This window comes from Grammomys surdaster, unplaced genomic scaffold, assembly GCF_004785775.1.
Source record: "Grammomys surdaster isolate TR1022 unplaced genomic scaffold, NIH_TR_1.0 125769, whole genome shotgun sequence".
In the NCBI taxonomy this organism is placed as follows: domain Eukaryota; kingdom Metazoa; phylum Chordata; class Mammalia; order Rodentia; family Muridae; genus Grammomys; species Grammomys surdaster.
The window spans coordinates 963,527-981,815 of NW_021620600.1; the positions used below are offsets into that span (position 1 = coordinate 963,527).

Genomic DNA, 18,289 nt, shown 5'->3' on the forward strand with positions numbered 1-18,289 from the left:
GGGGGAGAAGGAGGGAGGAGAAGGAGGAGTAGGGAGGAGGAGGAGGGGGGAGGAGGAGGAGGGGGAGGAGGGAGGAGGGGGAGGAGGAGGGAGGAGAAGGAGGAGTAGGGAGGAGGAGGAGGGGGAGGAGGAGGGGGAGGAGGAGGGAGGAGAAGGAGGAGTAGGGAGGCGGAGGAGGGGGAGGAGGAGGAGGGGGAGGAGGGAGGAGAAGGAGGAGTAGGGAGGAGGAGGGGGAGGGGAGGAGGGGGAGGAGGAGGAGGGGGGAGGAGGGGAGGAGGGGGAGGAGGAGGAGGATTCCTTGGAACCAGAGTTGCAGATGGTTGCGAGCGGTTCATTATATAGATGCTGGGAATAACAGTAGATGCTCTTAGCCTGAGCCCTCTCTCCACCTCCAATTATGTCTTTACAAGTCTCTTTAATGATGGAACTTGATTTATCTCACTTAAAGTTTAGAGAGAAAAGAATTTGCATCTCATTGGTAATAGTTCCTCTTCACTTATAACACAATTTCATTTTTTTTTCTTTTCTTCAAATCCATTGAACATTGTCTGACTGTGCCCAGGTGTTCACAAGTCACATATTTAGCAAGACATAGGAGTTTAATCAGCTATCATATTTTTAATTAATCATTGAACTATAATTGGTTATGTAATCCTGAGTTCAGGACTAGAGCAAGGGAAGCCAGGGCTGAGGTCACTTTCCCTTCCCATTTCCATGTAAGCCTTTGACAGGAAAGAGCATTCCTTGACACAGGTGACACAAGTATACATGCTTAAGGTAACAATCCTCCTGCCTCAGCTCCCCAAGCAGCTAGGATGATAGGCCTGGATCACAGGCTTGACAGCTGGTCCTGCTTCTTATGACCTCTGGAGTTAGGGACAGAGTTGTCTCCCATGTCCCTCTATTTCTTACTGGCTTAGAGCTGGACCTCTCTGGGGGTCACTTTTCTGTTCTGGAAAACTGAATTCCCCAATTTCCACTCACAAGAAAGTCTTAAGAGGAGTAATAGTTCTATGGCATATTATGTAAATATTAACTGGTTGGCAAAGCTGCTTTCACCAAGACAATATCCAATTTCCCTGCCTGTAAGACGTTGGTAGCTGGGGACTGGAGAGATGGCTCAGTGGTTAAGAACATGTGCTGCTCTTACAGAGGACCTGCATTTGGTTCCCAGCATGTATCCACATTGCTCACAATCAACTGTAACTCCAGCTCCTGGGGATCTGATACCCTCTCTGAATTCTGTGGGTCCCTGCATTCTTATGGCAAACACAGAAAGACACACACATACTCAGAACTAAAAATAAACCTTTTTAAAAGAGGCTTTATGGAGGCAGGACGTGGAGGCAGGTAGATCTCAATGAGTTGAAGGCCAGCCTGGTCTACACAGAGTTCCAAGGTAGCTAAAGCTGCCTCAGAAAACAAAGAGCAAAATAAACAGTGTGGGTGGGACCACAAAGCCTCTTCCCTTTGAGGCTCTCTAGGCAGTTGTTCATTGAGAGAGAGGGTAGTATATTTTTTTCTCAGCTGTGTAGCTGTGTTGTTTGGTAGTTTTGTTTTTCTCTCCCTGAATCATGTATGTGGTGCCATCTTGGGTAATAGAATACGTTTACCCAGAAGCCAAGGCTGCTAACCAGTGGTAGCCAGGTCTATGGTAATGGACCTTCTGGTGCTTCCTGGTAAACAGAAGAGGCATAAGACCCTAAGACCCCTTTTTGTGAAACTGCAGCCTCGAGTGATTTGAGACTCCAGATAGCACGGAAAGTGGAAGCTTCAGTGAGTGGCTTTGTAGTGTAGCTCCTGTGACATCATCTGCAATGTGGTGGGACTTGGTCTGGGTGCAGCCATTTGGGGGCCAATGCCCTTATGTAAGTGAAGGCCTCCTAATTTCTTCAGAATATGTCCCTATCTGATATAAGGACAAAGCACCACAGGTAGCCACCATCCTGGTGTTCTCATGGCCAAAGAAAGCCTCAAGACCAATGGGACATGATCGGGAAGCTCCGTGGGCATGTGCTTTGTCAGTCTCCTGCTGACAAAGTCTGGAGGTTGGTGCAGATGTGCTATCTGCAGTTGTCACAGCCAATGAGGAACCATGGAGTATAATGTCTCAGTGACAGCAGATAGGAGACTGGGAAATAAATTTCCTCATAACCCTGGGGCTGTTGTACTGTAGACATTTGCGTGTATGCAGGACAGCCAGCCAGGTTTATTGAGACAGAACCTCTCTGTGGTTTGGAGCTTGCTGAATTGCCTAGGATGTGGCCCAGTGACCCCAAGGAGCCACCTGTTCTACCTCCCCACTGCTGGGATCACAGGTGTTCTATACATGGGTGACAGGAATCTAAACCGAGCTCCTAATGCTTGCACAAGCACTTTTCCAACTGAGCCATGTCTGTGGCCCATTGTTTTAAGATAGGATCTCACTATGTAGTCTTGGCTGGCTTGAACTCAGGGACCCCCCCCCCCAGCCTCCTTGCCTGGCTTTTGTTTTTTTGTCTTTGGGCACAGAGCTTCATATAGTCTAGGTCGGCTTTCAACTTGTTATACAGCCTAGAATGACAATAACTCCCGATCTTCCTGCCTCTACCTCCCAAGTGCTAGGATTACAGGCATGTACCCCATACTCTATTATATGGCCTGTGGGATACAGGGCCTCATTCATGCTAGGGAAGCATTATGCCAACTGATCCACAGACCCTTAATAATATAGTTTTTAATTATTTAAGATATTAAATTTTTTTTTTCAAGCTCAGGTTTGGGTTTTCTGTTCCCATGGCAAACATGAAGCAATGAGGGTGTTCTGACAAGAGCACACAGAAAGCCATTCCAGCAAGCCTCCTGGCAGGGAAAAACAATGTGCCCTAGGATACCAGGGAGTCGAGCAGGTGGTGTGTAGGCGGGACTTGCAAGAGGGCAGTACACTCACACAGATACGCTAATGTTTATTTGTACCGGGCTATATTTGGATGGAACTGGGGCACAGAGAAAGACCAGCAGTGTGGCCTGAAGCCAGGGAGGTGGGAGAACCAATTTTCAGGAGCTCCTATAGGGTGCTGAGCAGGGCTGGACCTCAGCTAAGGGTATAGCTATATCTGGGTACCTTCTGGGGCCATAGGATAGGTAATGGGCCCAGGAGGTTAGGGTAAGGCTGGTGGGGTAATGGTGGAGGCCAGGAGTCCCAGGTAGAGCTGACAGCTACTTGAAGGACACCCCCCATCCTGGTGGCTTCAAGCCACCAAAAGGAATTGAGATCATTGGCCTCACACAAGGCAAAGAGTAGAGAGACCAAGCCAAACTCCTGTGACCCACTAACTAGGTTCAGGGAGCAGAGAGGCTGAGCCTGGAACAGGTAAGAGCAAATCGGGAGGGCAGGCAGGCCAGGAGTACACACTCCAGGTGGGATGAGGGTCTCCTGTAACTTCAGCTCCTGCAGTTGAGTCCCTGACAGTAAAGGGAGGAAAGGTAGGTAGGTAGGTAGGTAGGTAGGTAGGTAGGAAGGAACGAAGGAAGGAAGGAAGGAAGGAAGGAAGGAAGGACCGGGATCCAGAGGCTGTGAGAGCAGAGACGGGTAGACTCGGGTAGAAGCGCATCTGAGGAACAGGGTAGTCCGTTCTCCTCCCCAGGAGGCCATTGAAGGCTTTGGTCTCCAGAGAAGCTGCAAGGACACTTCATCCAGCTTCCATCACTGTCTGTGGGAACTTGAGGGCTGGGTCTCTGAGGGCTTATAAGTGCTGGGAATCCAGCTGTGGCAGCACAGGGGGCTGCTCTGGGACCTTCTTTTCAGAAGCAGGCATCTCTTTCTGGTCACCTGCTGGAGCTGGGACAGGAACATCATCTGCAGAGGAAACGGGAGAATGTTAGACAAATTTCCTACCATGGGAAACAGGATTCTCAGGCTTCCTCCCTCAGACTCAGAATTAGCCACTAATCCTCCTGCTTCTGACAGAGGCCTAGGCCCTGGTCTTCCTCTTTCAGACCCAGTGTCCCAGATACAGAGCCAGTACCTGTATCTGCACGGAACTGAAGCTGTCCATCAGGTTTGGGAGGCGGAATGTTCTGTTCTTGCTGTTGCTGTTTTCTTTGCTCCATTTGCAGAACAGCCTGCAGGAGGCAGACGCAGACAGGAGGTTATGGCCCCAGAAAGATCCTATGGCCAACTGTAAGTGGCCACAGTCCTTTTTCTTCCCCATGGACTTGGTTGGCTCCTTTGTCATTGAGCTGGGATCCACACTAGCTAGGATTCCATTCTCTCCTGTGGGGGCTCAGGCATGCCCACACTGAAACCTATGCTCTCCTCCTGGGCCTCATATCCCTCACTGCCCTCATGTAAAATGGCTGCCGCAGCACAGCCAGGCATGAAAAATCCTCTGCCCCTTTAATGACAGCAGCTGTCACCTGCACTTATGTATCTATGATTATTAACATGGCAGCTACAGGCCATCCTGAACACACCCATTTGGATAAATAAAAAGGCCCTAGGAGATCCAGATAATGGGCCCAAACTCTCCCACTGGTCACCTGCTGCAGCTCTCTCTTCTGAGCCTCTAGGCGGTCCTGGGAGCGCCCCAGGGCCTCTGTCTCCTGGCTGAGGCGCTGGGCCCTGGCATTCAGCTCAGCCTCCCGGGCAGCAAGCTCCTCTTCAAAACGCTTCAGTTCTTCCTCTGTGTACACTGGATACATTTCCACTGTCTGCAGGGCACAGGACAGGGTCAGAAGATCAATTAGGGCAAGCCCAGCCTCACTGAGGGGAGAGCAGGGAGAGGCTGGGGTGCATGTGTGTGCTACCTGACTGGAAGCAGTGTTTACTAAAGACTATAGAAGGAAGGGCACAGGTCTAGATAGGGAATGGGGGAAATCAGAACTAGAAGGGAAAGGAAACAGCCAGAGATGCTGAAGGAAAGGCTGGACCTGAGAGATACTAAGGTCCGAGCCTTTCCCATGTCCTCACCTTCCACCCCTCCCCAGTGTCCCCAAACTCCTTCCTCTGTGTGGATGCCAGGAATTCCTCCAGGGTCACAAGCCGGTCCTGATTGGTGTCCACCTGGGGAGCCAGATCAAGGTTAGCGACTATGCCGAGCCTGCTGCCCACTGTCCACCCCCAGCATGGCTTTTCTCACGTTCTTCATCACGTGCTCCCGCATGCGGAGCCGTTCTTCCTCCATCTCTCTCATGTCATCCTCCTCATTCTTTGGGTCGTACACCTTCTCCAGCTGCAAGGTTAAGGGAGAAATGTGAAGTGCTGAGAATGCCAGAACACCACCACTCCTGGTGGACATGCCCCACCTCTCAGAGGAGCAGTGGGGTTTGCTTTATTATTAATAGTTTCTTTGTCTCTAGGGTCTGCTGGGAGTTGTGGTTTTTCCTGCACTCACTGACAGGAAGCCAGAGGACAGGTTACAGTGTACTAGGGTAAAGTATGTCTCGCCCAGAAAGGTTCCATTACACTTACCTCCTTGGTAAAGAGAGCTTCCAGTTCTTGCTCATCTAGGACACCATCGCTGTTGATGTCTGGGGATGAGACGAGATATGTTAGCGACAGAGGGGTGAAAGTGTCTGATCCCCAAAAGAGACGCTAGTGAAGGAACTGTGGGTGGGTGTGACAGCTGAGGACAAACAGAATGCTGGCCATAACCAGTACGCCAGCAGGACCTGTTGTTATCAGCACCAATTCTGGCTGGGGGTGGTGGTGTACATCTTTAATCCCAGCATCCCTGAGTTACAGCCAGGCAGAAATCTTGAGTTTGAGGCTAGCCTGGTCTACAGAGTGAGTTTCAGCACAGCCAGGGCTATATAGAGTCCCTGTCTCAAAAACAAAAACAAAGCCACAAACAACCCCAAAACCAAACAACCCAAAACCATTCTGTAGCAAACAAGGACCTAAGAATGGAGTCCAGGGGCTGTGACCTCTGCTCCTCAGAGAACCAGGTCCAAATCAATTCCAGTGGCTAGGGAGGGCTAGGGAGGGCCATGTATCATGGGACACAGTCCTTGTCTACCTGCATCAAGGTGATGGCAGACTTAGACCCATTTCAGTCTCCTGCCTACACCCCAGACACCAGCATTTCTGGCCACTCACAAGGCCCCAGGGTCTCGCCTTTGCCTGACTGTCTAGAACAGTCATTCTGTCAACCCTACAAGGTGACAGTCTGCCCCATCCTCTTTGTGTACCACATCCCTGGGAGCCTGTGGAGCGTTCTCTGTGTGCCTGCTTTTCTGGGCCGTGTGGCAGCAAGGCTCTGCCCATCAGTCTGGAGTTCTGTTTCTGTTTCATCAGTGGCACTGAAGACTGCTCGGGGGCTGTGAGTGGGCCGCCACTCCACCACACAGCTGTGTCACCCCCTTCACCCTCACTTTCCCATGGGTGTCCTCTCTGGGACTACACCTTCCAACTGAGCAGCCACTGGTCACATCGGGGGACTAAAGTTCCAATGACACCAACTTCAGTGGCACAGACTGCATTTACTCAGGGCACCTGGAGCCAAAAATCACAGACAGGAAACACACAGAGCAACCCTGTCTCAAAAAATCAAAACCAAACCAAACCAAACCAACAACAAAACCAAAACATTACATTTTGTTTAACTTGAGTGCATATGTGTGCCTGGTGGGGGTTCGCCTGGGACACAACTCAGCACAGAGGTCACAGGTCAACATGGGAGTTGGTTCTCTTCTTCTGTCATGTATGTTCCACACATCGAACTCAGATTGCCAGGCAGGGCTCTGGGGCCCCAGGCTTCTGACTATTATGGCAGCTGACAAACTTCATTCTCTCAAGCCTAAAAACTTCAATCCCAACAGCCTTGTGGCAGTTTTATTTTAAAATGTGTGTGTGTGTGTGTGTGTGTTTGTGTATACCCACACACACATATATATATTGTGTATGGGTGTTTTGCCTACATGTATAATATGTATTACATGTGTGCTTACTGCCCTCAGAGGGCAAGAGGGCACTGGATCCCCTCGAACTGGAATTAGATAGTTTTGAGTACCACAGGAGTGCTAGGATCTTCTGGAAGATAGCCATCTTTCCAGGCCCCCTACCTCCCATGGCAGTTTCATATAGGCACCAAGATTTTTTTTGTCTCCATGGCTCTTGAGAGTTGAAGTTCTTTATGTAGTCCTCAAGCCTGGTCTGCTAAGAGGACATGGCCATGCCTTAGAATACAGAGGAAAAAAAATACTGAAGAAAAAGATTTGTCCATGGAAGATCTCAGGCCTACCAACATGGAGGGGCAGGGTATTTGGCTAGTCAGGATAGGAACCATCAGAACCTGTCATATCTGCCTGGGTCTGGATCATCCTCCCCACCTTACCATGCAGTATGAAGAAGGTCTTGGGGTTGAACCTGTTGGGATCCAATCCATCCAGCTCCTCCCACACCTCCTTCAGCTGGGCTTGGCTGCCCTGTGGAGAAGAACAGCAGGCGCTTGTTGACAACGCATCTGAGAGCCGTTTGTTTTATCAGGTTAGATAGCACTAGGTGCCCAATCAGTCCCCCTCGAGCAGAACTACAATTCCCAGCATGTAGGTAGGTGGACTTTTTGCCTCAAGGACTCTTGGGAGTTCTAGTTCTGCATCTGCATTCATTTTTCTGCTTAGGAGTCAGACATGGTAAAACATACATGGGGGTCCTTACAGGAACATTGACTTTGGGGTGTTCCCGGTGTCTGCGCTGTTGCTCTTGTAGCTTCCTCTCGGCCTCCTTCCGCTGCTCCTCTCCCAGAGACTCCAGGTAACGTCTCCTCTCATGTTCCTTGAGCATCTCGTAGCGTTTGAACTCCTCATGGTGTGCAGCGTCATACTGGGCGAGGTCTCGGGTGGCCTGTGGAGAGCCAAGACGGTCACATCCCTCCTGTCTTTTAGACACAAGGCATGACCTCACTTCCTAGGTCTCCGTGGCTGGTTCTGTCCACAGCAAACCCTGGGGTGCTTTCCCAAAGTGATGATGTTTGCGCAGTAGCAGCTTGGGTATGAACCTTCTTTTTTTGGTTTTTCGAGACAGGGTTTCTCTGTGTAGCCCTGGCCGTCCTGGAACTCACTCTGTAGATCAGGCTGGCCTCGAACTCAGAAATCCGCCTTCCTCTGCCCCCCAAGTGCTGGGATTAAAGACATGCGCCATCACTGCCCGGCTGATGTGAATCTTTCAAGTTCGCCATGAGCTCAGCATTTCAGGAATGAGCAGGGGACGGCATGTGAAGTGGGCTTAATATGGAAAAAGCAGCACAGCTTGGGAGATAAGAACATACCAGAAAGGACCCAACCTGCAATCACAGCACTCAGGAGGCTGAGGCAGGAAAATGGCAAAATCATTTTTTTTAACATTTTTAAAAAAAATTTATTTCTTGTGCATGTGTGCTTTGCCTGAATGTATGTTTGTGTGAAGGTGTCATATCCCCTGGAACTATAGTTATAGACACATGTTAACTGCCATGTGGTTGCTGGGAATTGAACCTGGGTCCTCTGGGAGAGCAGCAGGTGCTCTTAACCACTGAGCCATCTCTCAGGCCCTGAGTATGGAAAATTCTAGGCCAGCCTGGGCTACATATCAAGACACTGTCTCAGAGCAGCTCTTATAAGACAATGAATTTATAATTTTTCTCAAGTTACTTCACAGTTGCTATGGAGACAGCTGCACAACCTAGGTTGCTATGCAGCAAGGGGCAGTTGTCAACGGCAGACTAGTTTTCTTGTTACATCAGGAGGAGGTCTTAGGCATCAGTGGATAAGCCCAGGACTGCTCTAAGCACTATAGTGCAGAGAACAGACTCCGTCACACAGCCCTAGCCACCCTGTTTTCCTGGAGAAAAGCAGGGTGTGCTGACCTAGCCCAGCCCAGCAGCACTGCCCTGCACCAGGAGGCAGGGCCCAGTCCCTCTTCCTCAGCCGGCCCTCGCCCTCGCCTACCGTCTGGATCAGCAGCTCTAGGTCTCGAGCCTCAAATGTGCGCTGGTTCTGAGGGTCCAGGTGTTCAAACTGCTGCAGGAGATTCATGTGGTCCACCTGCAAGTCTGGAAGGGAAAGGTGAACCAACACCACCCATCATGGCTTTTCTGTCAGAACCCCTGACTGAGAGCAGGAGTGCAGAGGGGAAAGCCTCAGAGGCCGCGCAGGCAAAGAGGATGGCACATGGGCCTGGAGGACGTCTGAGAACGTGAGCCTCCACTGACTCTAGTGCTAAAAATAACAGGAACCACAATGAGAGCGATGCCAGGCCCTGCTCTTAATACAACAGTTAATAGAAGTCCATGCCTCGCCACACAGCCTGATAACATGGGCTCAGGATTAGCCCTGATTGGTTTGTGTGTGTCTCTCATCAGGCTGCTGCCAAGCCTTGGCAGCAAGTGCCTTCCTTACTGGCTGAGCCATCTTGCCAAGCACTAAACCACTCATTTACAGCATACAATTTGATGGCTTTTTAGAATGTTCACAGGTACACACAAACACCACCACCATGACTTGTACTGTTGTTATCCTCAAAAGGACCATACCTTTTTTTCTCTAGCCAGGCATTGGTGGTGCACACCTTTAATCCCAGCACTTGGGAGGCAGAGGCAGGTGGATTTCTGAGTTCTAGGCCAGCCTGGTCTACAGAGTGAGTTCCAGGACAGCCAGGGCTACACAGAGAAACCCTGTCTTGAAAAACAAAAAAACAAAAACACAACCTTTTTTTTTTCTCCCCACCTGTCAGCAGACTCTTATCTGCATCCCTGCCTGTGTGTGTACTTGCTCACTGGGGACACTTAATAAGCCTTAAAGTCTGGTGCCCGGCTTCCAACAGCAACTATTTCTGCGGTTTATTTCCACTGTTCTGCATGCCGGTTTCTCAGACCTTTTTTAGGGCTCACTAATGCTTCACGGTGCAGACAGAGCACATTTTATTGATCCACCCCACAGCTGGCAGACGTTGAAGCCACTGGTTCAATGTGCAGTTTTCATTAGCTTTGTGTTATACTGTGGCATCTGCTGAGACAGGTCTTCTCCACTAGCAGGCATAAGAGCGTGCCCCATGTAGGTGGGCATGGTATGGCTACTTGGTAGGCTGAGACAGATGGACTTTATGTTCTGGGCTTGCCTGTGGTTCAGAATACATTTAGGCATGGGGCTGTGTTTGAGCGTCTGCCTAGAGTCCACTCATGAGAGGCTGGTGGTGTGATTCAGCAGCACACTGTTGTTACTTGGTTTATATTATATGTGCGTGTGCATGCATGTGTGCATGGGTGAATTGGTACACACAATTTATGTGAAGGTCAGAGGTCTACTCTGTGGAGTGGGTTGTCTCCTCCCCAGCATGAGATCAGGTCACCAGGCTTGGGGACAAGCGCCTTTACCAATCTCACAGGCCCTTAGAGTTCAATAAGGATATTCAGGGCTGGAGAGATGGCTCAACAGTTAAGAGCACTGACTGCTCTTCCAGAGGTCCTGAGTTGAATTCCCAGCAACCACATGGTGGCTCACAACCATCTGTAATGACATCTGATGCCCTCTTCTGGTGTGTCTGAAGAGAGCAATGGTGTACTCATATACATAAAATAAATAAATAAATCATTTTTAAAAAGTTAAAAAGAGCCAGGCAGTGGTGGCGCACTCCTTTAATCCCAGCACTTGGGAGGCAGAGGCAGGTGGATTTCTGAGTTCAGAGGCCAGCCTGGTCTACAGAATGAGTTCCAGGACAGCCAGGGCTACACAGAGAAACCCTGTCTCAAAAAACAAACAAACAAAAAAACCAAAAACCAAAAAACAAAAGCAACAACAAAAAAAGGTTAAAAAGGTATTTAAAGGAAAAGGCAGAAACATGTGGTGGCCTACACTGGCACTCAGGAGGTAGATGCAGAAGGACTAGGAGTTAAAGTCATCTTTGGCAATATAGTAAATTTGAGGCCAGCCTGGCTATATGAGACCCTGTTTCAGAAAGGCAAACACTCCACCCCTCCCCCAATAAACATAAAAAGTGGGAGACGCAGAGAGAATAATGTCAAAGTGAAAATGTTCAAGAAAAGAAAAAAACCCTGAGTAACTTGCACCTGCTTTCCCAAGAGCTCACAGCAGCAGCCACCCAGTGCAGAGCCGCCCAGGCACCTCCGTCCACCCAGGCACCTCCGTCCACCCAGGCACCTCCGTCCACCCAGGCTCACTCGGCTCCTGCTGTGCGTCCATCTTGGCCTTGAGCAGCATCCGTAGCCGTGAGACCTCCTGCCGCTTGAGCTCATCCAGCTTGGTGCGCACATTGTGGCTGACAAAGTCCAGCTCTTGACTCAGCTTTCCACTCTTCAAGGACAGAGGAGGGTACCCCAGTCAGGCTGGTGACAGAGGGGACGTGCTGGGCAGCCCCACTGTACACCCTACACCCCAAACAACTGAACTCTCTTGTCTTTCCTGCCCTGGTACCTGGAGGCCAGAATGAGCAGGATGGAACCTGAGCTTTGCTGAGGCCCTGCTCACCTCAGACCCAGCAGTGCTGACTGAGAGCGCCCATACTCACAAGTCTGTTCTCACCACAGGGCCACTAACTCTCCTTGACACCCCTTTCCAATCCATTCTGCCTTTCAACACTTAACAGAAACAGCACATCCACCTTAGGACACGTATCCAGATGTCACCTTCACCGACCCACCCAGAGTGCTGAGCCCGATGCTTGCTCTGGACTATGCCAGTTCTCATCTTGACTCTGTTCTGCCACCAGAGCCAACCCTGGCCTCTGCTGCTCACAGCACCACTCCAGGGCTCACCAGTGTCTCTGTGCCCATCAGTCCCAAGGGGCTGCCAGCAAATACTGAAGGCACCAAGAGAGCTTCTTTTGCAACCCAGAGCTGTCGTCTGGGCTGCTGACCCTGCACACACTCCCATCGTGAACATCCCTGGTGATGGTGAAGAACATAAACTTGACAAGATCTAGAATCATCTAGAGGACAGACGTCTGAGCATAACTAACAAGATCTAGAATCCTCTAGAGGACAGACGTCTGAGCATAACTAAGAGGGAGTTTACAGACAGGGTTAATTAAGATGTGCGAGCCTCCCTACATGTTGGCAGCACTATCCCGTAACTGGACTCCAGAAGTGAATGAAAAGGAGAAGGGTAGGAAGCACCAGCATTCATCCATCTCTGACTGGGATATAGCACAGCTGACACCTCACTCGCCCGCCCGCCCACCTGCCCGCTGGCTACAAACTCTATGATGCCCTTGAACTGTGAACAAGGATAAATCTTCCTAAGTTGCTTTTGTCTTGTCACAGCAAAAACAAACAAACAAACAAACAAAACCCTAAAACAGAAGCCAATCAGATGAGGCAGATAAGAACTCAAGGGAACAGGGCTACATCTTAACGGACGGGAAACTGAGGCACAGCAGACTGAGGTCCCGTAGCTGACAGCTGGTAGAGCTGAGAGCTCATGCCCATGTTTAAACACATCTTCAGGAGTTCCCAGCCTCCCTCCCAGCTGTGACCCCGAGCTCCCTTGTGCATACCCTCACAGCCCGCTCACAGCCCGCCCCTATCGCACCTTAATGTCCTCAGCGTTGGCAGCCTGCAGCTTCTCCCGGAAGTGCCCATCTGTCTCTAGCACGTTGATGACTTCTTGGAGGTACCGGTGGTAGTAGAGGCCCGTGTCCTGAGGGACAAGGGAAGACATGGCAACACCTGCCTTATCTTCTAAGTCTCCTCAAGCCAGGACCACAGCTCAGCGCCCAACTTGCAGCTGATATATACCATCCATGCACAACAGGAGGCCGGCATTACTGACTGGCTGAGTACTCAAGAGCCAGCCAGAGCCGGCTAGTCCAGGCTCCAGCCCCTGACCTTCTGCTAGTGCCCACCTCCTGGAAGTTTCCATGCAACACAAGAAATGAGCATCCTATAGGGGAGCTGAAGAGATGGTGGTGGGTAAAACACTCCCTGAATAAGCATGAGGGCCTGAGATGGAGTCAGGCATGAAGTGGGGACACGGTGTAGGAGCGAAAAGTCCTGGCTGCTCTTGCAGAAGACCCAAGTTCAGTTCCCATGACCCCCAGTAGCTCACAACATCTGTGATGCTGGCTGCAGAGGACCTGATGCCCTCTCCTGGCCTCTGCACACATGCACACACACACCACAACACATACACATACAACATAACACATACACATGAATAACCTTTTAAGTAAAAGTTTTAGAAAGGAGTCAAAATAAATCTTGAGCCGGGCAGTGGTGGCATACACCTTTAATCCCAGCACTTGGGAGGCAGAGACAGGCAGATTTCTGAGTTCGAGGCCAGCCTGGTCTATAGAGTGAGTTCCAGGACAGCCAGGGCTACACAGAGAAACCCTGTCTTGAAAAACAAAACAAAATAAAACAAACAAACAAAAATCTTGAAAGGCCAAACACAACAGTGCATGCTTGCAATGCGGCTGCAGAGCAGAGGTGGGTGCATCTCTTGGCTCACTGGACCCACACCCCGACATACTGTGTGAATCCCAGGTCCCAATAAAACACCCTGTCTTGAAACAAGCCAGTTGGCTCCTGAAGAACAGCACAGCCCACCTCTAGCCTCTCTGTGCACCTGCACACACATAAATGAACATGCACAAAACCCTGAACACACGCACTTTCACAAAGGTAAAAAGAAAGTTATAAGGAGAAGCCAGGTTTGGTGGGACATGCTTGTGATCTTAGCAGTGGGGGCTGAGGCAGGAGGACTGCCTCAGGTTCAAGCTTGGGCTACAGGGTGAGATCCTGCCTTTAAAACACCCACAAAAATCCAAAATAAAACAACGAAGATCCTCAGGACTGGAAATGAATGGAAAGGGGACTCGGCTCCCAAGAGTCCCCAGAGTATTAGGTTCTGATAGACCCTCACTGTTGGGTGCTGAGGTTTCTGGGTTCTCACTCAAAAAAGCATTCCCTTGTGAGGTGGACAAACAGCTCAGTGATGAAGAGTGCATACTGACCTAGCAGAGGACCCACAGCAGCCCCTCACAACTGCCTGTAACGCCAGCTCTAAGAGACTCAATGCCTTCTTTGGGCTTCCCCAAGTGCCTGGACGCACATGCACCCATTCCCCATACACATACAAAATTTAAAAACACAGCCATGTGTAGCGACACACACATTTAATCTCAGCACTCAGGAGGCAAAGGGAGAAGGATCTCTGTGAGTTAAAGACCAGGCTGTTCCACAAAGTAAGTTCCAGGACAGCCAGAGGACACAGATCTCTCTCTCTCTCTCTCTCTCTCTCTCTCTCTCTCTCTCTCTCTCTCACACACACACACACACACACACACACACTTTTTTATTCAAAGTAATAAAATAAGGCTGGAGATGGCTCTTTGGTTCAGAGCATGTAGTGCTGTTCCAGAGGCCCTGAGTTCAGTTCCCAGCTCTATTATTAGATGGCTTACAACCACCTGTAACTCCAGTTCCAAGGGACCTGACGCCCACTCTGGCCTATGGTACCTGACAGGACTTAAAATAATAGTAATGGCGTTAACATTGTCTTCCTTTTCTCCATTTCCCCACTCCCAGTAGCTGCTGGTTTTTGGGGTTTTTTTTTGTTGTTTTGTTTTAGATTAATTTTACATGTAGAAGTGGTGTGCCTACACGTATGTGAGTGCCCGGTACCCACAGAGGTCAGAAGGCATCAGATCCCCTGGAACTGGAGCTATAGGTGGTTGTTAGCTGCAGTGCTGGTGCTGAGAACCAAGCCTAGTCCTTTTCAAAAGCACCTACCATCTCTGCAGGCCCCTGGGATAAAGAAGTTAGTTTTATCAACAAGACTAAGAACACTCAAAAGAAAACCCTGAATACCCAGAAACACATTTGACAACATGAAAGGAACTCATTAAGAAGATTGTCTGAGGGGTGACAACACTCCACTTCTCAGGTGACATCCTTCTGGTAGTTCCCAGGGCACCTCCCTCCCCCTCTACACCCCCCACCTCCGTTTGCCTTTGCTAGGGTTCCCATTTGGATAGTCCCCTGGCTTTAGTACTCCACCTCTCTGGAATAAAGAAGCCTCTTTCCCACTCCTCTCTTGGCCTCTTTTCCTGATGGGACAAGCCATGAGTTTTCTTTTTAATGTTCTTTCACTATGTGCCACTATGGCTCATGGCCATGGGAGGGTAACCAGAATAGAAGGTGTCTGGGGCAGCAGTATGGCTCAGCAAGGAAGGGTGACTGTATCAACTCTGACAACCTGACTTGGAACCTTGGCACTGACGTGGAAGAGGAAGACATGATTCCTGCAAGTTGCCCTTTGACCCCCACACATACAGGTGTACCTCCATATATGCACACAAGATATGTAAACGAATGTAAGACTCAGGCACTGACTCTGCCTTGCACCACGTGTGCGCCGGTATGTGATCCCAGGGTCCCCAGGCATTTGCCTTATTCTAAATGTGATGGAGATGCCATCACATTGCAAGGCTGCTGAGGATTAACTTGCTTTTTACACTCTAAGGGCTTTGATTGACCGACCCTCTGCCACCCATGCTGCCTTCACATGGGGCACACACATCCCTCTCAGTCCCTCCATGTAGACCCACAACAGCAGTACTGACACACTGGGCCCATTTTCTTTTATTTTTTAAAGATTTGTTTTGCAGGTGGTGATGGTGCACTCACACAGTAATCTCAGTACTGAGGAGGCAGAGGCAGATCTCCTCCGTAAGATCCCTGTGTGTGTTTGAGGCCAACCTGCTCTATAGCATAAGTTCCAGGACAGTCAGGGATACACAGAGAAATCCTGTCTCAAAAAACAAACAAACAAACAAAAAGAAAAGAAAAATGTATTTTTATTTTGTCTGTGTGTATGCCTGGTGTATGTCATGTGTGTGCAGGTGCCAACAGAGACCAGAAGAGGCTATCAGTTCCCCTGGAGCTGGACTTGCAGGCAGTTGTCAGTCAGTCAGCAGTCTAGCCAGGGTGCTAGGACCTAAACTCTTCCTCTGAAAGAGCAGTAGCACCCTTGACACTGAGCTGCCTCTCCAGTCTTGGGCCCGCTGTCAGCCTGCCCAATCAGCACCATATAAAACCACGGTGTAGGCGCAGAAGAAGGGCAAAGACCCAAGGGGCACCTTTTCACATTCCCAATTACAAATGGGAGTTTCTTCACTTTCTCTAGTAAGCCTTGGGCTGCTCTCCCGAGGGCTGAGAACATTGCACTGGCTGCTTTTGTGTGTTCACCTGACACAAGCTAGAATCATAAGAGAGGAAGGAGCCTTGGCTGAGGAAATCCAGCTGTAAGACATTTTCTCAATTAGTGGTCAATGGAGGAGGACCCAGCTCATTGTGGGTGGTGTCATCCCTGGGGTGGTGGTCCTGGGTGCTATAAGAAAGCAGGCTGAGCAACTCAGAGGAAGTTAGCCAGTCAGCAGCAACCCTCCATGGCCTCTACATTGGCTCTTGTCTCAAGTTTCTGCCCTGTTTGAGTTCCTGTCCTGGTTTCCTTCAGTGACGACAGTGCTGTGGAAGTGTAAGCCACCCCTTTTCTCTCCAACTTGCTTTTTGGTCATGATGCTTTGTCACAAAGAAAGAAGCCCTGACTAAGACAGATTTGGAACTCTGTTTGTTCTGTTTTGTGAGACAGGGCTTCTCTTTCTAACTGCTCTCCTCACCAGATGGTCTCTTTTAATTCTGTATTCTTTGTTTTTAATTTTTTGAGGCAGGGTTTCTCTATGTGGCCCTGGCTGTCCTGGAATTCACTCTGTAGAGCAGGCTGGTCTTCAACTAACTCAGAGATCTGCCTGTCTGTGCCTAATGAGGGCTAGGATTAAAGGCAAGTACCATCACTGTAAAGGATAGTACAGGCAAAGGAGTTACAGACAGTTTGTGAGTGCTCCTAAGCACAGGGCCATCTCTCCAGCACAATTTAAGTTTTGTTTTGTTTGATTTCTTTTCAAGACAGGGTTCTCTGTGTAGCCCTGGACATCCTGGAACTAGCTCTGTAGAATAGGCTGGTCTTGAACTCAGAGATCAACCTGCCTCTGCCTCCCACGGGCTAGGATTAAAGGTATGCCCTGCCCCCAATTTAAGTTTTAATAGCATCTCTCAACTAGATCTGTTTTGTAAAAGGCAAAAACCAATTACATGTGCACTATGTGCAGTCTGATGTAACCAACCTTCTGGTTGTTTAATAACCAAACTTGGGAGCCAAGGAGGATACAGGGATATCCTGGTAAACTTCAACTGTCAGACTAGCATAGCCTCAACTGAGAAACCGTGTAGATCAGGCTGACCTGAGTGGCATGTCTTGATTGTTAACTGACTTAGAAGGCCCAGCCCATTATGGGAGGCACCAATCCTTGGGCAGGTGCCTTGGACAGCATAAGAAAGCTAGCCAAACATGAGCCTGGCTGCTAGCCAGCAAGCAGCATCCTCCACAGTTCTGCTGCACTTCTTGGCTGTAAAGTGAGTTAGGGTTTTACATCAGTAAACAGACATAAGCAAACTCTTGGTGGTGGTTTTTCTCTTTCCCCACATGGGTCCCAGGGATTGAACAGGGCCAGGCTTGGCAAGCCAAGTCAAGCCAGTAGCTTTAAGCAACTGAGCCATCTCCTTGGCACCTCCATGCTTTGGGCAAAGAGCTTTGGAATGAAATCTATGGATCTTCATGGTAAAAATGGTTCATGTCTACTGCAGTCTAGGGAGTGGTCCCATTAACCTTTGGATATTTCATCCTGAGCTACTATCTTAATTTTACCTTTCATCCTTTTCAGTTGGACTACTTTCAGATGACAGGATGGCAATCTAATTCCATCTATCTTGTCCCCTTTGATCTTATTGCAAGGCCTGAAACTCACTGTGAGTGGAACCCCCACTTCAGCTGTGAGCAGTCAGATCAGCTCAACACTTAACCACTACAACCTCCTCAAATAGTTTTCGGGTCTCAGCTCTCCTGGGGGAGTGTTAGCTAGCACAGGCAGGCTAAGGGGGAATAAGGGTTAACCTTTCCTCATAATCAGCTTTGCACCTCCTTAAAATTTAAAATGCCATATTAAAGGGAGGAGATTGAAGATATCAGAGCTTTGCTGAGGCCCACAAAAGGAAGCTACTTCCTCCTGATCAAAAGAACAGAATCTGGACTTGTTTTAAACAGCCCTCAACATTACTTCCTATCAATGTCCCCGTCCTTAAGAGCCTTCGACTAGTCCTGGAGTCATGTGACTAAGAATCCACTGCTCAGCCGGGAGGTGGTGGCGCACGCATTTAATCCCAGCACTTGGGAGGCAGAGGCAGGTGGATTTCTGAGTTCTGAGTGAGTTCCAGGACAGCCCGGGCTACACAGAGAAACCCTGTCTTGAAAAACCAAA

At 49.5% G+C, this 18,289-nt stretch overlaps 2 protein-coding genes across 4 annotated transcripts in view; one reads left to right on the forward strand and one right to left on the reverse strand.

Annotated features, from left to right (window-relative positions):
- The window catches only part of Tulp2 (TUB like protein 2), a 34,614-nt gene that overhangs the window by 3,649 nt on the left and 12,676 nt on the right, over positions 1–18,289 (forward strand). The window lies entirely within an intron of this gene.
- Positions 2,926–18,289, reverse strand: part of Nucb1 (nucleobindin 1) — a 27,176-nt gene continuing 11,812 nt past the window's right edge. For both annotated transcript variants that reach the window (XM_028789022.1, XM_028789021.1), the window contains exons 3-13: positions 12,505–12,612; positions 11,136–11,268; positions 8,908–9,011; positions 7,640–7,825; positions 7,317–7,407; positions 5,453–5,511; positions 5,121–5,213; positions 4,952–5,044; positions 4,522–4,692; positions 4,008–4,104; positions 2,926–3,838 (exon numbers count right to left, since the gene is read on the reverse strand). In XM_028789022.1, the coding sequence (XP_028644855.1) occupies positions 3,726–3,838; positions 4,008–4,104; positions 4,522–4,692; positions 4,952–5,044; positions 5,121–5,213; positions 5,453–5,511; positions 7,317–7,407; positions 7,640–7,825; positions 8,908–9,011; positions 11,136–11,268; positions 12,505–12,612 (1,248 nt within the window). In that variant the 3' untranslated portion in view covers positions 2,926–3,725. The remainder of the gene's footprint in view (positions 3,839–4,007; positions 4,105–4,521; positions 4,693–4,951; positions 5,045–5,120; positions 5,214–5,452; positions 5,512–7,316; positions 7,408–7,639; positions 7,826–8,907; positions 9,012–11,135; positions 11,269–12,504; positions 12,613–18,289) is intronic.